The sequence below is a fragment of the Pelodiscus sinensis genome, chromosome 3 (assembly GCF_049634645.1).
Source record: "Pelodiscus sinensis isolate JC-2024 chromosome 3, ASM4963464v1, whole genome shotgun sequence".
In the NCBI taxonomy this organism is placed as follows: Eukaryota; Metazoa; Chordata; order Testudines; family Trionychidae; genus Pelodiscus; species Pelodiscus sinensis.
This window is the reverse complement of record NC_134713.1, coordinates 28,579,385-28,602,589: the sequence shown is the minus strand read 5'-3', so window position 1 is coordinate 28,602,589 and position 23,205 is coordinate 28,579,385. Positions and strand designations below refer to the sequence as shown.

The 23,205-nt window shown below is 43.1% G+C and overlaps 1 protein-coding gene across 2 annotated transcripts in view; it reads right to left on the bottom strand.

Moving 5' to 3' along the window:
• Positions 1-12,107: 12,107 nt before the first annotated feature.
• The window catches only part of MBOAT2 (membrane bound glycerophospholipid O-acyltransferase 2), a 173,560-nt gene continuing 162,462 nt past the window's right edge, over positions 12,108-23,205 (bottom strand). The window contains exons 13-14 of one of the 2 annotated variants that reach the window (XM_006123617.4): positions 15,370-21,929; positions 12,108-14,963 (exon numbers count right to left, since the gene is read on the bottom strand). In XM_006123617.4, the coding sequence (XP_006123679.1) occupies positions 21,707-21,929 (223 nt within the window). In that variant the 3' untranslated portion in view covers positions 12,108-14,963; positions 15,370-21,706. Of the gene's footprint in view, positions 14,964-15,369; positions 21,930-23,205 lie in introns of those variants that run through there. The other variant, XM_075923525.1, reaches the window with a different exon arrangement.

Genomic DNA, 23,205 nt, shown 5'->3' with positions numbered 1-23,205 from the left:
CCTGCTGTTTGAAGCCAAGATTCACGTTTCATTACTACGGACTTTTCTGTAGCTCTTGCCGCGTGTCTGTGGCGTTGAGGGCCATTTGGAAAGCTGCATGGGATATAGTATATCCCCCTTTAATGATGGCTTTAAGGATAAGTCTCTTGTCATCTGGGAGATGTTGCATGAGCTCTGTTAGTTTTGCATAGTTGTCAAAGTCATGATTTGCAGGCAGGGCTGTGTAGTTAGCTATGCGAAGTTGAAGGGTTGAGGAGGAGTACATTTTCCTCCTAAACACATCCAGGCATTTTTGGTCTTTGTCTTGTGTATGTGTTTTGTGTTGAGGATTTTTAGACCTCTGATTTGCAGCATCAACCACTAAGAAATGGATTGAGGGTATAAGTAGAGAAAGTCCATGCCTTTTGATGGGATGAAGTACTTTCTATCAGCCCTTTTGTTAGTTGGGGCACTGTGGCTGGCGTTTGCCATACTTATTCAGCTGCTTCAAGTATTGCTTCATCTAGAGGCAGCGCAATTTTGGATTTTGTAGAGGGCTGAAAGTTCTTTAGAAGCCTGTGGTGTTTTTCCTGATAATACGACCTCCTGACTGGCAGTCACTCTTTTGACGCTCCTGGAATTGTTTCATGTTGTGACTAGGTGTTGAGTCATTTGGGATAACTGCTTCATTAGGAGCAGAGGAGAAGTTATCAGTTGGTGAAATGTCTGATTGTTGGATGGTTGGATCATCCTGTCTGCCCTTCCTTGAGATCCGTGCCCTCAGATGGAGAATGTAATGGATGAGAGTGTATAGAGGGCAGTGATCTCTGTGCAGGTGGAGGGGGGCAGTCGAGGTGTGTTATGGTGCCCAGAAGCGATAGGGGGACTACTGGCTATTATGCCAGGAATAGTACTGCCAGTCGGGATGCCACAGGGTATATTGATAATGTGGTAGCCTGTGTGCCCCAGATGATGCATACAGTCTATCTGGGGAAGAGTGTTGTAAAGAGAACACACTCCTTGTATCCCTGTGGTAGGCACTGAGTTGTGATAAAGTAGGTGAGCATGCTGAGGGCAGAGAGCCTCCCATTGACGATGGGGAGCAAGAACAGTGTCGTGCCGCAGACTCAGCAGGAGATCTGATTCTAGATCTCCTGTCATTTATTGGTGGAGCATGTGTTTTGCACATTGGAGAATGGCAGTGTGTTGTTGATTTGTGTCCCATTGCCGAGTCCACCAGTGCTTGCGGTGGAGGCATGGGTGCAGTTAATACCCTTGGAGATCTGGGGTTAATGTGAGGTATGGAAGGGCAATTAGAACTAGCTCTATAATTTCTCAATGCCCGAGGTGAAAGCTGCACGAGGGGCTTGCACCAATCCAGGGATATTGCCTGTGCTGGTGGCATCATGTGCCAGAAATGCCAGTGGTGCCTCTGTTAATTCGGGGCCCTTAGTACGTGCTTGGGAAGCTGGTTTCGCAACCTGTTTAGAGTGCACTGTTGAACCTGTTAGTGAGGAGGCTCGAGATTTTGCCATGCCTGAGGTGCCAGGTTCATCTCTGTTACTCATTCATAACAGGAGGGAGCGGACCAATGAGGCCTTGGTTTTTTAATGTGCTTTTTGAGGTGAAGGGCTTGAGAAGTTCCCCTGAGTGGACATGGGAATTTAGGGCTTTATCAATAGACAGTGTGCGTATTCTGAGCTCTCTATCCTTGTGAGCTCTTGCTGTCTGATTGCAACAATGGACAAATTTTTGTGAAACATGCATGCTTCCCGAACAGCGTATGCATTCGTTGTGACCATCAGAGGCTGGCATAGAGTCTTGTCAGTTGTCGTATCTTTTGACTTCAGGAGAGCTTGGCATCTCTCCCAGTGCCAGACTCTGCTGCTTGTGACTGTAGTTATGAGTGGAGCCGCTTGTGTTTGCGGAATTATTTATTTATTTATTTGGTTTGTAATTTGCTGTAGCTTGCAGCTGCATGGCAGTAAACTGTTAATATAACTAAGCTATAAACAAGCTGAAGGGGAAAAAAAGTTTAAACTGTATTAACAGGGAAGGAACTAATGGATAAGTCAACACTATCTATCTAAATAAATATCTCGTCGTCTTTCAGAAGTATGCTAAAGAGGAGAGGGTTTGCAACTCTGTCCATAACCAAGGGTGGTGAAGAAGGAACTGAGTTGAATTGGGCTGCGTGCGCTAACTTAAAGGACAGGAAAGCTGCTCATCGCTTGTGCATGTGTAGCCCAACTGGATACTGCTCTAAAAGTCGCCAATTCGTGGCGCTGGGACAAGCCTGACACCAACCGCGGAGCACGCACAGGGACATCACTCGAATAACATTATTTAACCAAACACTTCTTTCCAGTCCCCAACCAGAGCTAGAAAATGGTTGGATCCAATAAAATAACCCTTACAATACAAGCAAATTAGAGTGCCTTGCAGGAAAATCCCAGAGCACAAACAGTGGCAGCAAAATTAATCAAATAATCTCATAAATCTCTCAGACAAAAATGTATGGTTTCATTTCCTCTGTCCTTGAGATGCACTTGCTTCTTCTGAGTTTGGAATTGTTCTCTTACTCACACATCCTGGAAATGAATGAATGGCTGCACTGATGTACCAGCAGGAAAGTTTTGGCTTCCTTTACTAGTGATACTCTTCTAGCAATAAATTCTGGATAAATTCATGGAGGTCAGGTCCATAAAAGGCTATTAGCTAGGGGATAAAATGGTGTTTGTCAGAGGCTGGAGAGGGATGGCAGGAGACAAATTGCTTGATCATTGTCTTCGGTCCACCCTCTCTGGGGCACCTGGTGCTGGCCACTGTCGGCAGACAGGATACTGGGCTAGATGGACCTTTGGTCTAACCCAGTACGGCCGTTCTTATGTTCTTATGAGATGGTATCTGCCTAACTACGAAGGGGAATAGTGATAGAAATGTAGCTGTGTTAGTCTGGTGTAGCTGAAACAAAATACAGGACTATGTAGCACTTTAAAGACAAGATGGTTTATTAGATGATGAGCTTTCGTGGGCCACTGAGGAAGTGGGTCTGGCCCACGAAAGCTCATCATCTAATAAACCATCTTGTTAGTCTTTAAAGTGCTACATAGTCCTGTATTTTGTTTAAGAAGGGGAAGTGCATCTTCTCAACACCCACTCACCGGGGAGGGCTTTAAACTAGGGTCAGAAGGGACAGGTGTCAGAAGCCCTCAGGTATATGTATAAAGGTGACCTTAACGGTAAATTCAGTGGCCAATGTACAATTACCAAAACAATTGCCATATGCCTAACTCACCAAATGGAGAATGGAAAACAGGGAGGCCAAAAGAAACACTTTAAGAACATCCTCAAGATAAACATCAAGGCTGCGTCTAGACTGGCAAGTTTTTGCGGAAAAACTTGCCAGCTGTCTACACTGGCCGCTTGAATTTCTGCAAGAACACTGACGATCTCATGTAAGAAATCAGTGCTTCTTGAGGAAATACTATGCTGCTCCTGTTCGGGCAAAAGTCCCTTTTGCGCAACATTTTTGCGCAAAAGGGCCAGTATAGACAGCTCAGATTTATTTTGCGCAAAAAGCCCCGATCGCGAAAATGGCGATCGGGGCTTTTTTGCGCAAAAGCGCGTCTACGTTGGCCACGGACGCTTTTGCGTGAAAGTGCTTTTGCGGAAAAGCATCCGTGTCAATCTAGACACTCTTTTCCGCAAATGCTTTTAACGGAAAACTTTTCCCTTAAAAGCATTTGTGGAAAATCATGCCGGTCTAGATGTAGCCCAAGAGAATAAAGACTTTTAGTAGCCCAGCATACGGATCATTAGGGAAGACTTTGAGGAAAATCCATCTCTGAGGAAAATTGTCTTGCCTATGTCCCAGCAAATTGACAGGAAAAAAAAGGGGGGGGGGAGGGAGATCTTCACACAGCAACTGTGACACAACCCTGACTCCTGACACCACCTGCAACCTCTGCCAATGAGTCTGTGGCTCAAGGAATAGGTTCTTCAGCTACCAAAGGACCTGATATAATTAAAACCTATGAAAAAGATCATGCTTGGCCTAAATAGAGGTTGTGACTTAAAGTGCAAAGTACTCCAGTTTAGGGATGTTAGATATCGAGTAACAGAACAATCATATAATCACATCAAATATTAGTGGATACATGATTATTTGATAGTCCTGAGGGTGGGGCTATATAAGAGGTAGCAGCAAGCGGTGGGGTAGGGGAAGCTGCCATGGAGCACCCTCTGTCCTCAGAAGGCCCAAGCTCCCCATAGACAAGAGGCTGTGCCAGCATCCCATAGAGCCGTGGTCACCAACCCGTCGATCGCGATCGACTGGTTTATCACGAGGCGTTCGGGCAACCCCACCCCCCATTTTCCCCCCACCCCCGAGAAGCCCCACTACCTACCTCTAGTGTAGTGCTGGCTTCCTGCGGGGTCGACAGAAGTCCTGTTTGAAGCCCGCGTCACTTCCGGGAGTTCTGGAAGTGCTGCTCCCTTCCCACAGCTCTGTTGCGTGCTGGGGGAGGTGGCGTCGGCCCCGGAGGAAGAGTGCGGAGGCTTCTCTGCACCACCAGCGCCGGAGGGGTGAGTTGAGTGCAGTGGTTTCCCTGCGCCGTGGGAGCGGGCGTTGGCCCCGGGGTTTGGCTGGGCTGGGCCGGGCCGTGCTGTGCCGCGGGAGGGGGGTTTGGCCCCAGAGCAGGCACCAGCTGGGGGTGGCTATGCTGTGGGAGGGGAGGAAGGGGGTTGGCCGGCAAGGGTTGGCTGGGCCGGGCCGGGCTGCACTGCGGGAGGGAGCGTTTGGCCCCGGGGCAGGTGCCCGCGGGGGTTTGGCCCTGCCGCGGGAGGGGGACTTGTCCCCAGGGCAGGCTCCCGCAGGGGTTTGGCCCTGCTGCAGGAGAGGGGGTTGTCCCCGGGGCAGGCTCCTGCGGGGGTTTCCCTGCACTGCGCGGTGGGGGAGAGAAGGGAGGATTCGGGCCCGGAGGAGGCATGTGCTGGCTTCCCTCTGGGGTGGGGGGAGAATCCTGTGACAAGGCAGAGGCAGGGGACTCTCTGCTGCCACTGGCACCCTGTCCCCACTCCCCAGACCTTACTCCCCTGCCCCCAGCTACAGAACTCTGTCCCCATTCCCGTCCCCATTCCCTGAACTCTGTCCCCACTGGCACCCTGTCCCCTGCTGCAGAACCCTGTCCTCTGCCCTCCCAGCACCCTGTTCCCTCTCCCCTGCCCCCAGCTGCAGAACTCTGTCCCCACAAAATGTATAATTATAAATGCTTCATTTTAGATTTAAATAGCATGAATAAAAAACAGACCATTTATTTCATAACCATAAACGTGATTTTAATTTTATATATCACATAATTTAAAAATAAACTGTTTATCAGAGTGTGTAAGTAAGGGTTGGGAATAGCAAGTGATGGACAGGAGGAGAATAGAGAGGGCGGGGCTTCAAGGAAGGGGCGGGGCAGTAGATCTTTACCTGTTCTGAGATTTAAAAAGTGATCTTCAGTGTAAAAAGGTTGGAGACCACTGCCATAGAGTAACTTGGGCCCACTGTAGAGAGAAACTGCTCCGTGGCAACCTCCCCGTTCCTGCCCCAAGCTGCTACCTCTGATAGGGGCAGCACTGGCTCCTGCCTGTCCCCCACCCCCCTCCTGCTATCTCTGTGGAAGGCAGCAAGGGGGTGGCAGGTAGCTCCATGGAGCCAGCACACACTGAGAGCCAATTTCCCTCATGTACCAGCTCCCACCTGCCTTCCTCACCATCCATGCTGCTGCATCTCTATCAGCACCAGCTCCTGCCTGCTGCCTTTGATCCAAGGGCAGCAGGAATGCGTGTAGTCGATAGGATTAACTGAAAAGCCCAGTCTTATTGGTGAATTGTGTAGTTAGGAAGAACTCCAGCTGCTTTTGCGGAAAAACTTGTCAGTCTAGACACAGCCAAGAAGTATTTATTCCCCTCTCATGTGTGCTTATTAGGTCTTAATGGAGTATTCTGTCCAGTTTTGGGTTCTATATTTCAGCAACAATGTGGACAAATTGAAGAAAGTCCAAAGAAGAGCAACAAAAATGATTAAAGGTCTAGAAAACATGACTCATCAGGGAAGATTGAAAAACCTGGGTTTGTTCAGTCTGAAGAAGAGACAACTGAGAGCACAGTAACAGAGGCAGCAGCATGGCGGTGGGGGAGGCTGTTGCAGAGCAGCATCTGTACCTGGTGAGCCTAGACCCACTGCAGGCAGAGGCTGCTCCAGTTGGGCAGGCAGCCTGCCTCAGTCCTGGCTCAGGGGTTGTCGAGGCTTTTTCCCCACTCTGGCATGATAAATGCAGAAGTGGGGGCCCGTAAAAACCCCAAAACCTTATCTTTCCAGGCTTTGGTATAAAGCTTCTCCCCAAAATCTTAAACCCCTAGGTTTTGGGGATAAAAAATCCACTATCTACACCACCCAAGTAATAATAAAGAAACCAGGGAAAGGTTACTTGGGAAATCTCAACCCCAAAAGTAAAATCAGGACACACAAATTAACCAATACCAGGTTAATAAAAAGAAAAGAGAAAGACCTTTTATTATCACCACAATATTCCTGTTGCAAGCATATGACTAGATGGAAAAGTCACACATTAATATACTCATGGGGGTATTCCACCATGGGCCAAAACTTACAAAGGAGAGGAAAACCCTTTTTTAAATGCACAGACATCAGATTCCCATTCCCAAACCATAAACAATAAAACCTAACAGATTTACCTAAACTTTACAGCACTTACATATAGTGAAGAGTCTTTTCTTGGAGGGAGACATAGTGTCTGCCCCCCTCAGTAGCTAGAGAGAAACTGCCCAGGGACAAAGAAGGGAAAAAACAAAAATTCCTTTGTCCCAGTTTGAAATTCCTACCTACATTCCTGTTGGCCGACTCTACCTGGCTTAGGTATAGTTAACTCCTTAGTCCCGAGGCTGCTGGCCTTCTCTCATGATCATGACAGGGGTAGATCCCAGACCCACTGCAAACCAGGACTGAGTCGGGCTTGCTCCATCCTGGTTTGTGCTGGGTCTGGGCTGCCTGCTCACCTAGCTCTTACTACATTTAAACTGCAGAGTTGCAGTGGGGGTAGCTTCTGGACCCGGTGTGAGCTGGAACTTTAACCTCCCTTATCGACTACACGATTAGCAAATTACCCACTTAACATTCCTAATTCTGGATCCAACATAGATACAACAGCACTGAAAACATTTGTGGGGGGAGGAGTCACTTTCACTAATCCCCATTAGCAAATGACAAGTCAGTTGACTTTGTGCCTGCTCTGGCATATTTACCTGAGTTTTGAAAAGTTGATTTGGCTCAGTCATGTAACAAGTATTTTGAAGTCATTCCTAACTCATTTGGAAGACTGGTTGCAAGAAGTGTGCTCTGCAGTCTCATTATTGTGAAATTTACACACACACACACACACACACTATAAAAACTAAGTTGTTATATATGTTATATACAAACATACATACACTGATCCTTTCCTCTCTGCCTGTTACTTTTATCTTGCTACCAGTCCTCTACATCATGTGCCCTGAAAACTCAATGCTCCCTGAAGCTCTCTGCCACTATATGCTCCTGAAGAATAGACACACATGGGCTGCGTCTACACTGGCATGATTTTGCGCAAATACTTTTAACAGAAAAGTTTTTCCGTTAAAAGTATTTGCACAAGGGAGCGTCTATGCTGGCATGTGCCATTGTGCACAAGATTTGCTTTTGTACAAAAGCATCCATGTCAGTGTAGACGCTCTCTTGTGCAAGAAAGCTCCGATGGCCATTTTAGCCATCGGGCTTTCTTGCACAAGAAATTAACGTTGCTATCTACACTGGCCCTCTTGCGCAAGAATGCTTGTGCAAGAGGGCTTATCCCTGAGAGGGAATGTCAGAGTATTTGAGTAAGAACCACTGATTTTGTACATTACAAAGTCAGTGTTCTTGCGCAAATACTTGCGGCCAGTATAGACAGGTGGCAAGATTTTGCACAAAAGCGGCCACTTTTGCGCAAAATCATCCCAGTCTAGATGCAGCCATGATGAAAAATTTATTTCTCACTGTTTCTGTGAGGTTGGTGTTAATGCCACCCTAAGTACACTGCATAGCTCAGATTTGATTCCATTATACTGTTTTCCAAATACTCCTAAATAGATAGCCCTTAATATTCAGTTTGAATTAAATTGTTACTTGGAGGCTCTTTATCCATCCCTACTATCCCTTAATTATTATTTGTTAACATTATTAGATTATTAGATAGTCTAAATCAGTGTTTCAAGACCGAGGAACACCAAACAATTTTTTTAATGGGGAACACCAAAGATTTTTGTTGAGCAAAAAAAAAAAAAAAAAGGAAGCTTGCCCCTTTTAAGCTTTTAACCCCCTCAAATAACTTTTCCCACCATCCTCCTACCCATAGGGGATGAGTTTGGCCCCCACCAAACCCTCTCTCCTCTGGTGCTGGTCTTTCCCCTGCAGGTGTCTGCCCTTCTGCTTCACCCCCAGAATCCCCTGGCACCTGCACCCTCCTGGTGCTTCCTCCTTCCCTCACTGCCCCTGCCCTTTTTCTACCCAATGCCATTCCCTCAGCACCCTCTACCCCAGTTCCTCTTATTCCTCTCTGTGCCCTCACACATGACTTGCTCCATCCCCTTATTCCTCATGCCCACCCCTCCTTTCAACCCTTCTCCCAGCACATTCCCCTCCCCTTGCTTCCTCTTGCCCCCAATGCCCTTCCCCTCTCCTCTTCCAGCATCACCCTGTCCCCTCCACCCTCCCACCAGTAGCCTGCTCATTTTTGACACCTCATTAATATGTATAAGCAATCATTAATATGTATGATTTGTTATGAATATGTAGTAGTTTAGGAATGTTAATATAGAAGTTTCTAGGAATGTTGCACACGGCACGCAAGTAACTGCACATGTCACACTGTGCTGCTGCATGCAGCACACTGATCCAGGCTGTTACAACTTGTTTATCAAAGCAACCAATCAGGGACGCTTGTTTTCCTGTACAGGGTCCAATGATTTTAAAGATAAAGATCATGAATATTTATGAGAAGGGTGCTTTGAAGGCCTGGCTTACAGTTGTCTGTGTTCGTTCCTGCCACCATTGTCCCTGCTTGTCTCCTGTCTGTTTGTGTTGGTCTCTGTAGTTAGTTAGGGTTAGCTAGATCTCATCATCGAGTGTGTCCGTTAGGATTAGTGCGTCGGTTCACCGTACCAGCGGCTGGGTACTTGTCCATGACGGGAGCGTCGAGTCTAGCTAGTCAGGTTTTGTTTCCAGGTATTAGGGATAGGTAACTGTCTATCATTGGTTCCTGCTGAAGAGCAGAAGCCACCTGAAGATCAGCGCCAGGCAAGTCTCCACCGGTGATTCCTGCGCCTAGGAGCGGAAGGCCCCAGACGAGGATCATCACCACCTGCCTGCACCATACCCGTCCCCAGGGTCTCCGAGGGATTGCCTCTCTGTTCCTCGCTGAGGGCTCAGAAGGAGCCTAAGGCTTGAGGTCGAGAGCACCACAGCGGGTCACGGCTGCAAGGGATCTCCTCCTTGTCTTTCACCAGAGGCTTTAAATTAGCCAAAGGTTTGAGAGACAGGAGCTTCTCACCCACTGTTAACTACTGGACTGTGTAATTATTGTATTTTGTGTAACCTAGTGTTTGTGGGGTACTTTTCTATCTTCTTTCCTTCTTGGGGTTGGGAACTATTATTGTTTACCTGCCTTTCTTGTTGTACCTTTAAAACTTTTACAATATATGGTTTGGCCCCTTTAAAGTGAGCAACGTTTTTATTTACTGCGGCATTCTTGGGTCAGCAAACACCTATGACAGATGAGGTTTGGTGGTATCTGCAACTTCCACTGAGGCTTAATTAATAATAATCAGATGCAAATTTAGGTACAAGCTTCCCTCAGTGTAACACACTGTGACGGACCAGGCAGTGTCTGGGCACAGTTTAGGGCGTCCGCTCAGGGCGAATTGCTCAAATCCGGGGCTCTTTACAGTCCCCCTGACTGGCGACCTCTCCAAACAGGCCACAAACCAGTCTCACAGAGCGCTTCAGCAGCCTGCCTGAAGCCTCCCGAGCAAAATCCCTCCGACACCCCAGCAATATCCGTGCCCCAGATGGCCCCGGGCCTATACACAGGTGGGGGGTCCTAGCACCCAATCCCACCTACCCCGAACAAGTTCTGTCCGGTTCCAAGAAACCAGCCACAGATCCCTGGTCAATTTATCCTCTGGACCTTACCCACAAATCACACTGGGCCAATCCTTTAGAATCTATATCTAAAGGTTTATTATTACAAGAAAGAAAAGCCTGAGAGTAAGGTTATTAAAGTACAGTACGTTACATGCACCGAATCTCCCAGTCCTCGATGCAGGCTCTAGCAGAGATGTTGCAGCTGCTGGTTTAAAAGTCCTTGTTGCACATCCTGCGATCAGGATGGGTTCACAGGTCTTCCGGGCTCTTCAATCCCTGCAGTGCTGCCTCTGGGATGAAGTGCTGAGCTGAGAACAAAATGGCCTCGACCACATGGCCTCTTTTATTCCCTTCCTGGCCTCTTCTTGTATGGAGCAAGTCACCTGGTCAGAGGCCAATCTCTATGTTTCCTGCTGGCTGCCCTCAGGTGACAAATCCCATTCTTTGGGTGTGTCCATAGCCTATTGAGAGTCATTGTTCCACAGGGCTTTGCTACTCAGCCTGTCCATAGCCATGCTTAACCACATTCACAGAAATATTCAGCTTCCACACAGATTACAGATTCCTACCTACACACACAGACATTATATACTCACATAAATAGTGTACATAAGATTAACAAACAATAAGCTCCCATTCAATACCCCACATGGCTCCCCCCACACCAATTTCTGGGGCCAACACCCCCACCTAGGGGTGCAGCAGCGATCTGGCTGCTTCCCTCCAATTCAGCAACGTGACACACACCCCCACTGACACCTCCCCTCCCTCCTCCTGCCCTTTTCCTCATTGTCTCCATTTGACCCCCTGGGATTTGTCTCTCCTCCACCCTGTCCCTTGGTGCCTTCCCCTTTTTTCTCCTGTCCTGCCCCCCTCCCCTCAGCACAAGCCCCTTCCTTTTCCACCCTCCTTCCCCTTAGTCCTCTCCGGGCCCCTCTGAGTCTGCGGTCGGGCCCCAGAAGTCCCCGCAGCCCTGGCCCCAGCTGCTTCCAAGGCAGGACCACTTGCCAGGCCTGGAACTGGGCAGCCCACTGTGCTAATGTAACTGCCACATTCCAGTCCCCGCACCAGCTTTGGCTCCTATAGGAGGAACACGGGGGTGGGGAGGGAGAAAGCCCCCCCTCCCAAATTTGGCTTGTAGAGCGTGGCAGAGTGAGCAGGTGTGTACACTGCTGCTCCCCGAGTGGATTGGGAAGGGGCGGAGGGGAGAAAGGGCCGTGCAGAGAGCGCACTGACAGAGATTGAACGTTCCCCACTCTGCAGTCCTCCAGTCTGGCTTTGCGCGGTCTCTGTCGGGACTCTGGTGGCAGCTCCCAGGAGTGGCTCACCGGCTCCAACCAGCACCCCTCCCCCTCCTGCAGCGGTGGTGGCTACCTGTGGATGGAGGTGGCCGGGCTGGTGGCACATGGTGGAAGCAGTCCCACAGCAGGAGGGAAGGGCCACACAGTGGGAGAGGGGCTTGCTGGACAGCGGCACGTGCTGCATGGGAGCTCTGGACACTGCGTGCCACCAGAAGCAGCCCTGGCTGCCCACGCACCAGGGAGCCACTTACATGGTGGGTGGAGGCAGGGAGTTGTTGCTGCGCTGTGTTAGCGCTGGGTGTCTTTAAATCCGGGACTGTCCCGGGAAAAAAAGGGACGTATGGTCACCATATCTCCGCAGCACACCTTGGACTGCCTCGTGGCACACCAGTGTGCCGTGGAACACAGTTAAAAAACGCTGGTCTAAATGTAGTGTTGAATAGTTCAGGTATCAGAAGTGTGATCTTCTGATCAAGAAAGCATTTTTTTAAAGATCTACTTTGCTTAGTAGATCACATGCTTTGCTGCAATGCATTGAATAATTCTACAATTTAGCAGGTTTTTTAGACATCAGTGAAATTAGCAAAACAAATTCCAGGTTTTCTTTAAACTGCTGTTTAATCATATTTTAAAGACACAAATTAGAAAACATTTATAGGCAAGTTAAAAACACCTTTAAAACATAACAACTTGCTACCTGTGCAGCAATTTTGAGACAAATTAAAAATGAGTAATTATTAAAATATCACATCACAGTGTAACTAACACAGTGGTATTTTAATTTACCATACGCCAAGATCTAAGTTTATGGATCTGTTGAAAAATAACACTTTTTTAAAAATATATATTTTGGAATAAAAATTAAATTCACGGACAATGCATTATATTCTGAACAAGAAAAGGCAAGTTGAGGAATACTCGTAACTATCCACTTTAGGCATATTTTCTGAACTCGATGTGTGGGTATTTGGGTGCATAACTATTTTTGCACTGAGGTAAATAATATAACATTGAATGTGTAACCAAGATAGGAAAGAACTAAATTTAATATTTTAGACTCTTAAATTCAATAATTTATTATAACATCTTATATTGTTTGAATAATGCTATGTTCACCCTTCTTGACTTAAACTAGTTTCCATTCAACACTTGGAATTTTCTTTTCAAACTGATTTAGAATACTCTTGAGGTTTAGAATGTAAAATACTTAGTCACTACTAAATCACATAACACCTTTTGTCACTTTAAGACATGTCAGAAGACTCTTCGTAGAGATAGTCAATATCTCTGGACAAGAAAAAGTGTATAAAATGAGAAATTTGTTTAAAAAAGTTAAGAGCATTGAAACACATAAAAAGCAAAAATGAAAACAGGTAGAAAATATCCTTTTCTTTAACCCATTGTGACAAAATGCTGCTGCCCCATTGAAATGCAATGCCATACTATTTTGAAATCTCTAATACTGGGCATTTAGTTTCATTAAGCTGTGATTTTAATATGTTGGATATATAAACCTTTTCAGGGTTTTGAAAAAAGAAAATTAAAATCCTAACCCTGAGGATGAACCAATGATGTCAACTCACAGTCTAAATTTTGGTAGGAATCTTACCATGAATCCAACTGGGATGATTCTTCCTGACTCACTCTAGTTCCTATGTCAGGTCAACATTCCAGGCAAAAAACCTTTTTCTCCAAAATCTCCTTTCCTTATTCACTTCCCCTCTTGGATGGAGCAATCTGAAAAGGGTCCCTTAGAAAATAGCCCTACATTGTTTTCCATTCAAATAACGTCTATGTAAAGTCAAATTTGGTGTTCAAAGACCGGCTGCAGGAAATCTTTCAGTGGGGATTATTTTGAAACTTCAGTTGAGAACTTTACTTTGCATTTGGATTATGCCCTAAAAGTTATATTTTCATTTTAAAATACTGCTAAGGAAATCATTTTTGCCAAAGCCAAAGCCCAGTAGAGCCCTTTCATACATTTTATTCAGACCTTAATGTGACTGTTATTCTGAGATTTAATTTACCTTTTCTTTGAAGTAGCAGCATGAAAATAGAACTTAATTCAGTGGTAAATGATACATGATTTGAGGAGGAAAAATAATCATGTGTAAATAGTTATACAGACACATAAATATGGTTATGCACATCACAGACCATAATGGTTTCTTGGTCCCGAGTGCCACATTTTCACAACTTTATTGGGATATACATATTAAAAATTTATAAAAACATGATTTTTAAACTTTTAAAATACTAAAACAGGCTTAATCCATTAGAAATGAATAGCCTGGCGATAGCTATGTGAGGATGAACTGATCAACTTACATTTATTTGCTTAATTTTGCACACTTTGGTACTAAACTGGTTCCAAAAGAATTTTTAAACTACTATTAAAGGGGATACAAATAGGCTTGAAATGCAGATTTTGATAAACAAAGAGATACAACAATATTATCTGAAATCTATGATGTTAAAAGATTAAAAGGTAGTTTTAATTTACTTTATTAATCATCCCTTGTGGTTTTCCCATTTCAAATCCTGCATTATTGTAGTAGGTCCCAAATTAGCCGTGTATTTGTCACTTGAGCTGTGCCTATTTACATCCATCCTTATTCAGCATAGGACACATTCTTCATCTCAAATGGTTAATTGACTTCAGTTGGACTTAAACAGATACCTAAGTGCTGTGCTGAATAGGGATGGAGTTAAGGACATACCTGAGGCTAAACATGCACTTAAATGCTATACACAACTGGAATCCTAATGCAATAGAATTATGAATGTAAAATATTTGCAATTAAATCTGAAAACTTCACATTTCATTGTGATTTTGTAAAACAGGTTAATTTTCCAGAAAAATGGCAAAATTTCAATTTTTCACTTGAAAACACATCTATTTTCAGAAAAAATCTTTATGTTCTCAAAGCTCATTTCATATAATCCCAAGGAAAATTGCAAAAATTTAACGGACCAAGTTAGTTTCACCGTAAATGGGAAGGAAAATGCAAAGTTAAATAAATATTGTAATTTTTGCTGAATAAATTACATGATACTTTTAAACTTCTTTATATTTTAATCTAAGGCCTGATTATTAAAGTTAGGTGTAGGTATATTTATACATATGCACTATGCAAATCCTTGCATGCACATATGGAAGCTAGGTAGCCCTATGTGAATGCTAATACAGTTTGCATACAAAAGGTGAAATATAACTCTAATGAAGTCTTATTGAAGCTTTGCCATTGACTTCAAAGAGATCAAGATTTCACCCATGACCTTTTAAGTACCTACGCCTTCTCTATTTAATAGTTGTATCACTGTAACTATATTACTACTGTTAATATGGCATAACTCTACCGAGCATGGACGCAGTTGCACTGCTATAAAGGTTCTTATACTGGCATGGTTTATTCACTAGGGGCAAGGAAATAAACTACTAGGCTACGTCTATACTGGCCCCTTTTCCGGAAGGGGCATGTAAATTTCATGAGTCGTAGTAGGGAAATGCGTGGGGGATTTAAATATCCCCCGCGGCATTTAAATAAAAATGTCCGCCGCTTTTTTCCGGCTTTTTTAAAAGCCGGAAAAGAGCGTCTACACTGGCCCCGATCCTCCGGAAAAAGTGCCCTTTTCCGGAGGATCTTATTCAAAGTAGGAATAAGATCCTCCGGAAAAGGGCACTTTTTCCGGAGGATCGGGGCCAGTGTAGACGCTCTTTTCCGGCTTTTTTAAAAGCCGGAAAAAAGCGGCGGACATTTTTATTTAAATGCCGCGGGGGATATTTAAATCCCCCGCGCATTTCCCTACTACGACTCATGAAATTTACATGCCCCTTCCGGAAAAGGGGCCAGTGTAGACGTAGCCCTATGGTATAAACATCTTTATATAAACAACAGGTTGGACCTCCTTGGTCAGGCACCCTCGGGACCTGCCCAGTCCTAGATGAGGGATTTTGCTGGAGTAAGGAAGGTCATTTCTGGGCCCACCCTTGTCACCAGCCCCCCAAGCCATGGCTTTGCTGCCAGCTCTTGGCCCCACCAGGGCAGCCCCACCACCAGCATGCACAGCCCCACTGCCAGGCTCCATCCTGTGGGGGCAACCCCCCTGCTGGAGTCCAGTTGCACCTCCTGGCCTCACCAGGAAGCTCCCCCGGACAGCAGCAGGGCTGCTGGTGTAGGGTAAAAACTTCTGAGACAGGCTATGATGTTTTATTAAGAACCCCTATTCTAAATTTCAAGTCTGGAACAGGCACACAAAACTTCTATATCAAAGACACAGTACATGAAGATTACCCTCCACCCCTTAGCCCATCGGAGGAAGGTTATCATAGAGCTAACGATCCAGACAACGGGTGAGAGACAGGACATAACACAATCAATGGTGCTAGGAACAAATTCTTACTGTCTCTGCTTTAATCTCCAGATGAAACAACAACGGATCACATCCCTGCAAAGATACCTTCCTGATGCTAACAGACACATTGCCACTTAACACATAATTAACAATTGATGACTGCTTTAAGTACTTGTTTAACTAGATATAAGGTATTCTGTAAGTTATGGGCAGAAAACACTATGTAACCTTTAGATTATTGCCTTCATTTTGCCTCACAGTTAGCACCTATCCAGGGGGTCTGGGATCTTCATCATTTCCCCTCCCCCCATTACTTCATCCGCCCATCAGCATCTTATATAATCTACTGTAACCTATTCTCTGGAGGTGTTCACCAAGCCTAATAAGCAAAACGACACTCCACCAGCGTTGTGTGTTAATAAACCCTTCTGCTTGCTTCATACACAGTGTCCAGACTCTGTTCCAACAACGGGCTTTTTGCTGTGCCACCAGGCAGCCCCATTCCCGGGTTCCTGGCCCTGCTGCCAGGCAGCCCCACTGTCAAGCTCCCAGCCCCACGAAACAGCCACCCTGTCTCGCAGTTCCACAGGGAGCTGAGCCACTTGGCAGTAGTAGGCCTACGAGGCTCCTGGTTCTGCTGCCAAGCGACTCCGCTGCCTCCCAGTCTCACCAGGCAGTTTTACTGATGGGCTTCAGCCCCACTGCATCCTGTCCTCCCACTCTCACCTGCTGCAGGCTGCCGCACTTCTGGGCTCTAGTCCTTCTGCAGGGCTCCCAGTCACCAGCCCTCCACAGGGACTCTCTGTTCCTGGGACATCCATGGTCTTGAGAGTCCTGGTTCAGTGGTTCAACCTGTAGCACTATAATAAAGTACACACCAGGACAGAGGTGGCCAACCCGTTACAGACAAAGAGCCAAATTAGTGGTGGATACAGTGCAAAGAATGGAAGGAAAAAAGTTGCTGAGCCAAAAAAAAAAGTCTGGCCACCGTCCTTTTAAGAGCAGAGTAGGCATTGCCCTTTTAAAGTGGCCATTTTGAAGGCGGTCATTTTGAAGTCTGCATTGGACATCGGCTCTGCCTCTTTCAGACAGAAACACGCTGCCCCTTTAAGAGCTGTGGATGTAGGAGCCGCAATTTTTTCATTGCAGATCCACGGGTTGGCCACCCCTACACTAGGAGTTATACCATGTATGTATTTTGGTAATCTTTTTGTATTTGAGACCACATGCAATTATTTATATGCACCTCTCTTTGAAAATCTGTAAGGTGTTATTTGAAACACAGACAAAACTACTTTTTCAACTTTACTTGCGCTGAAATCTTGTCTTATATGATATGTCAGCTGAGGGAATATCTATGGCTGAATAAAACAGTTTTTATATACTTTTTTTAAAAAAACTGGCAGATTTTTCACTATAATGACAGTAGCAGGCACCATTCAAACTATTCTTCTTTATATTTCTTCAGTGGATGAATAAGTGTAAAAATGTTAAAAATGATTAGTGTACAGATACTAAGAGGGATATTACATTTAAAAAAATAAGCACCAGCTCTTCATTAAGTACCCAAAAGAACTCTCCTCAATATGCAACTGTCTAGAAAGCACCATCAAATTACAAAAAAGGATGTGTTATACTTAGCCCTCATAAAAATGTTGAATTAGAATCCAATTTCATCCTTCATCTTATGTGTATATGAAATGGTACATAAAATGAGACTGAAAATTTAAAAGCAGGGTACTTTTGTATCTGAAAAAAAGTCAAATTTCTTTTCAAAGATTAAAATATCACTAAAATAATAATCTAAAATAATTATATACTCCTTTAAAGTCAAATGCTGTTCTTAAATATTTCTTACATGAATAATCCTTAAATAATTAAATTAACTGAGGGCTATTAATTAAATTCACAAATAGAATTTGGTGCAGTATTTTTCCTTTGTAATAGCAAAGCAAGTAACAAAAAGCAGAGAAAGCCACAATATAAAGCATGGAGTCTGAATGCTGCCCTGAGATAAACATGCACGACAGTCATTGCAATCAACAGGAGATACTTGCATCTAAAAGCAGAATTTGGCTCTATGTATTTTAATGTTCACAAATAAGTATATTACAAAGAGAAACAATTTTAAGGGCACTAATTCTACCCAAGATTAATGAGATTCTTTGTCTTTTGTTTCTTATGCAGCAATAGCAATATTTGTGTAATTTCAAAATTCCAAATTGGAATCAACAGTGATAATATGACATTAAGTACAGAAGCAAGGAACTATATCCAATTTAAAGCTAGGAAACTTGTGAGTAGTGATCAATTGATGCAAGTACATGGTTGCTTAACTGTTAATACTTCCTCATATCCAAGTATTAAAATGAGACTGTATCTATACCAATTTCCCAGGAAGTTAAGGGCCAGCACGAACTGAGTTTGCATCAAAAGCCTACTTAATTCTATGAATGCTTTCTTTAAGAAGTCCACTCTGTTACTGAAAATGCACAACTACTGGCAAATGCCTCTTTAAATGTGATGGTGTCTACTGGCGTGCATAATGAAAGAGAATACCAGATTACTAAGGGAGGAGGAGTCATTTTGGTTTGAGATTACCAAATATAGACTGTATTACATTGGCATCCTGACAAATCTGCTTGCATATGTAATACTTATATATGTACCTATGTAAATTAAGTGCCAGGTTAGATTCTATGCCATTTGGGAGAGGGTAAGGGTTCAGAAGGAGAGGACTCAGCTCAATAACAATAGAATAGGAAAAACTAAACAAGCTTAGAAGTATGTTTTATTTTGATTATTCTCCTGTTTAGTCTGATATCCTTTCATGAACAGAAAATGCAAGTAATGTTATGCATTTATGGGTAAGATCTTTATCTGCTTCTGTGTGGAATAAGTATCAGAGGGGTAGCCGTGTTAGCCTGAATCTGCAAAAGCGGCGAGGAGTCCTGTGGCACCTTATAGACTAACAGAAGTGTAGGAGCATAAGCTTTGGGTCTTTGCCCACGAAAGCTTATGCTCCTACACTTCAGTTAGTCTATAAGGTGCCACAGGACTCCTCTCCGCTTGTGTGGAATAAGATACCTCAGCCTACCCTTAGTCATACACAATGTGAAAAGATAGACATGTTTGAAAAAAAAATGATAACCATGGCCCAGGGGATGAAGTGGTCTTTTTGCATAACTAGGGTAGGAGTTTACAAACTTGTTTATTTTCTTTTAAGGGTAATCAGTGTCAGTTATACTGACTACCAGTATCCAAGCCATTTTTGAAGGGCAGAGCTGACTGCTCTCTCAGGGTATGTTTACACTATAGGGTAAGGTCGAACTAAGATGCGCAACTTCAGCTATGTTAATTGCGTAGCTGTAGTCAAAATACCTTAACTCAACTTTTGGCACTATCCACACTGCCAGAAGTCAAATGGAGAACACTCTTCCTTCGACTTCCCTTAGTCCCCATGGAAGCAGGACTACTGGCATCGATCGAAATGCCTCTGTCAGTTCAAATTAGCATGTCTTCACTAGACCCACTGATTTGAACCCTGGAAAATCAACAGCAGCAGCTTTGATCTTTCTCTGTAGTGGCTCTGGCTGGCCCAGATCAGCTCACTCAGGCTTCTAGGTATCAGGCAGAAGGACTATAAAACTGCAGTATACATGTTCAGGTTTTGGCAACCTCCCCTTTCAAGGGGTCTCAGAGCCCAGGCTCCAGCCTGATTCCAAACATCTATGCAACTGTATAGCCCGCAGTCTAAGCCCACTGAGTTGCAGTTATCCTATCCATGCCAGCCACAAGTTTTTTACAGAAGTGTCAATGTACACTGAGACCCTTCAAGGTGGGAGGATCTCAGAGCCTGGGCTCCATCCCAAACCCAAACACCTACATTGCTATTTTTAGTCCCACAGCCTGAGCCCCTGGAGTCTGAGTCAGTTAACCTGGGTTCAGACTGGGTGCTGCAGGTTTTTTAACATATTATAGATATATGCAGTGTATATACTCAGTTCTTCCTAACTGTGTGGGTTGATGGATGTACGATAATTTCCACATACAGAAGAAGCTTATCTTCATCTTCCCTGAAATTTCAGGAAGAGTGCCAAAACCCAGATGCTGAACTGTCCAAGCAAGAAAAACATAATTCTGATCGAACTCAATGAAACGTTTCTGTGGAAACTGAGCTGAAGAAGCCTTCTGACATTTAGTTGAAAAGAAGACTAAATTTTTTCTTGCTAGTGTCCCTAACAGGTGAAAACTGCCTCTTTTGTACTCACTTGCAATATTCATCCAACTACAGCTGTAAGATACACAATCAAGAAGTTTTTAGGGTTCAAAATAATAATCAAGATATTTATAACTCACCTCATTTGCATGTAATTGTTTGATAAGTTTCACTAGTTTTTCTCTGGCATTTTTTGTATAAGTTTTAAAGTTAAAACAACATGTGGATAAGCACAGTTTGCATTTACTAAAAACCATATGAAAATAATACAGAATAAAAGAAAATAAAAACATAGCCCTTTAAACACATTTTTTCTCTAGCAGAGGCCATCACCACAATAAATGGTCTGTAATATATATATAATCACAAGTAACATTACTTCCTTATATAATTTCAAAATGAAATATCAGTCTCTCATTCCCAAACATTGCTTTCTCTCATAATCTTACCTAAAAATGTAGTGTGAATTCTGTATCTGAAATCTTGATTTTAAAAACAAACAAACTTTTCTTAAAGCCCACAGGCATTTTGTGGTAAAGAGCCAAGGACTATCAAGATTAAGCATACAGTGCCTGATTGACATATAATTTCATCTTTTGTTTTCTACTAATTTGAGTTGCAACCTCAAGGTAATCTGGCTATACTTATTTGATATAAGCACCGTCAATTAACCATTTTATGTCTGAGAAATTTCAGAGTAACTTCTTAAAGATTAAAAAATCACTATTTGTAAAATGTTTAAGTGTTAGAATAAGGAACTCTGGTAGCTAAAGGTAAGAAGCACTTTCACTGAAAGCCTGGAGGCTTGCACAGTGTCTTCATCCTGTGTTTTATTATGGCTGCCATTTTGTCTCTAGCTTCAAAGTCCACTTAGTGTTTTTTAAAACAAAAAATAAAACAAACCTAGAACAGAGCTATTAGCCCTGGGGAAAAGGTGAATCTTTAGTTTTAAAACAATCCTTTCAGAAGAGCTCCTTTTAATTAGACTCTATCAAACTAAGTTATAATTTGGCATCAATAATGCTTACAGTTCCACAATGTACTGTAATCGTTTGAGATCTAAGAAAACCCTCCAAATACTGAGATGTTTATTGCAATTCATTTTTAAAGATTCACAACCCTTCAACAATGTTTATAGTCCTGTCTTATTTTTAAACAGCACCCAACATTACATACTTTCCATATAATATTAAATATGAAATTACCACTTAGAAACAATATTTCAGTAGATAGAGGGTTTAAGGCAAGTCATTCATTTGGAAAAGTTAATTCCCATGTGATAATCTAGATTGACAAAGCTGTTTTCCACCCCATTAGTGTCTTGGGAGACACAACGTACATTCAGTAGAGGGGTACACATCTGACCCTATGGACATACATTGTAAGTCCTGAGTACTCACTGAAATAATAGTAATATTTTCATATAAGGCATGACCCACAGGGACATGGTATGGGAGGGGTTAATTTTCTTTGTTTCCAGTCTTACTATTGAATGTGATATTCCCTAAGTAACAGCATTCTTTTCTTACTAAACACCTTTGCAAACAAATACAAACCTCTTTAAAAGGTGCTAAAAATGGGTTTTGAAAACATATAAAATATATTCATCATAGTATTTCCTAATCATTGTTTTAGTGCTGGATATCTGCAGGTTATTTCTTGTTTCTGACTGAAACTATTTGTTGTGGAATAACGGTTCTGTCCCAAAACATTGTCTTCTTCCTTTAGAATTTTGGACCATGAGGGCTTCATGCCTTTCTGCTCTATACTTCCTTTTTGAGTTCTTTTCAATGGCAATATCAACAACACTAAGATGCAGGCAATGTGAAGACAGAAACACCAGGAGCTAAACAAAGAAGAAGAAAAAAATATCATTAATTAGAACTCTGACCACTATTATGGCTATTTGAAATACCTGACTGCTTTTATATAGGCAGTTTTCTTTAGCAGCAAGACATCAACATTTCCACTAGCATTCTTTCAAATGTCTTTTAATTGTATTGGAAAGTAGAGTAGTAATCAACAAGAAATGAAATCTCCCACAGTTATATTTACTTCTAGAATATAAAGTAAACACTACTGGACTATCTCCAAAGCAAAATGCTACATTTACCTTAGCAAAACTTCATTTTTGGTGACCCGCCCTCTGTTTTAAGCTGTAATGGCTACAACCCAGCTTTGTAGTCACATATGCCATTGAGTATTTGAGAAATATGATATATTTTGACATATTTCATACTCTGGTAAATGTACTATAATTAATTAATAAATAGGAAACAGCAGAAACAAAAAAAATCAAGCAAAAGTGAAAAAATAATAACATTAAGCAATAAGAGGAGAGGCGAAGAATAATGATAGCAAAGAAACTGCAGCTCTAATCAGGTTATTGGACCTTAGCTGACCAACCCCATAAGCAGATATTGGAGCCCTGGTGCAGTTCTACTGATTCACTGCAGTATCATAGAAACTCAAAGTAACAAACACCAGATTTATAAAATAACCAGTCAACAAAACACTCATGTGGAACAGGAAGTACACAATCAGGAGCAAACCCTTCCCCTAAATACCATAGAGTACTGTGTTAAACATAATCTATTACACTGAAAAAAAATTGACATGGTAAGGAAACTGTTTCTGTGATTATTTCATGTAAATGGAAATGGCTAAAAGCATTTTTCTTCTACATAGTAAAGTTATCAAAGCTGTGTTAAGTCAATGTTCAGTTTTAAACTTATAAAAGAACAACATCATTTTGTTCAATTATTAACATTTCAGAATTACAAACAACCTTAATTCCTGAGGTGCTCTGAGATTCTATTGTAAGGCCAGGTCTACACTAAAAGGGAATGTCAAAACAAGATACGCAACTCCAGCTATGTTAATTATGTAGTGGAGTCGACATACCTTGTTTCCAGTTTCCCCACCTTCTCCACAGCAGAGGCCGACAGAAACAAACACTCCTGCTGGCTTCCCTTACTCCTTGTAGAAGCAGGACTACTGGTCATTGGTGAGGGTGCCCTCTGAGTTCGATCTAGCGAATGTGAATTAGACTTGCAAAATCGAACTCCAGAAGAACAATTGTGGTGTGTTAATCTTCCATTTAGTGAAGGCATGGTCTAAAT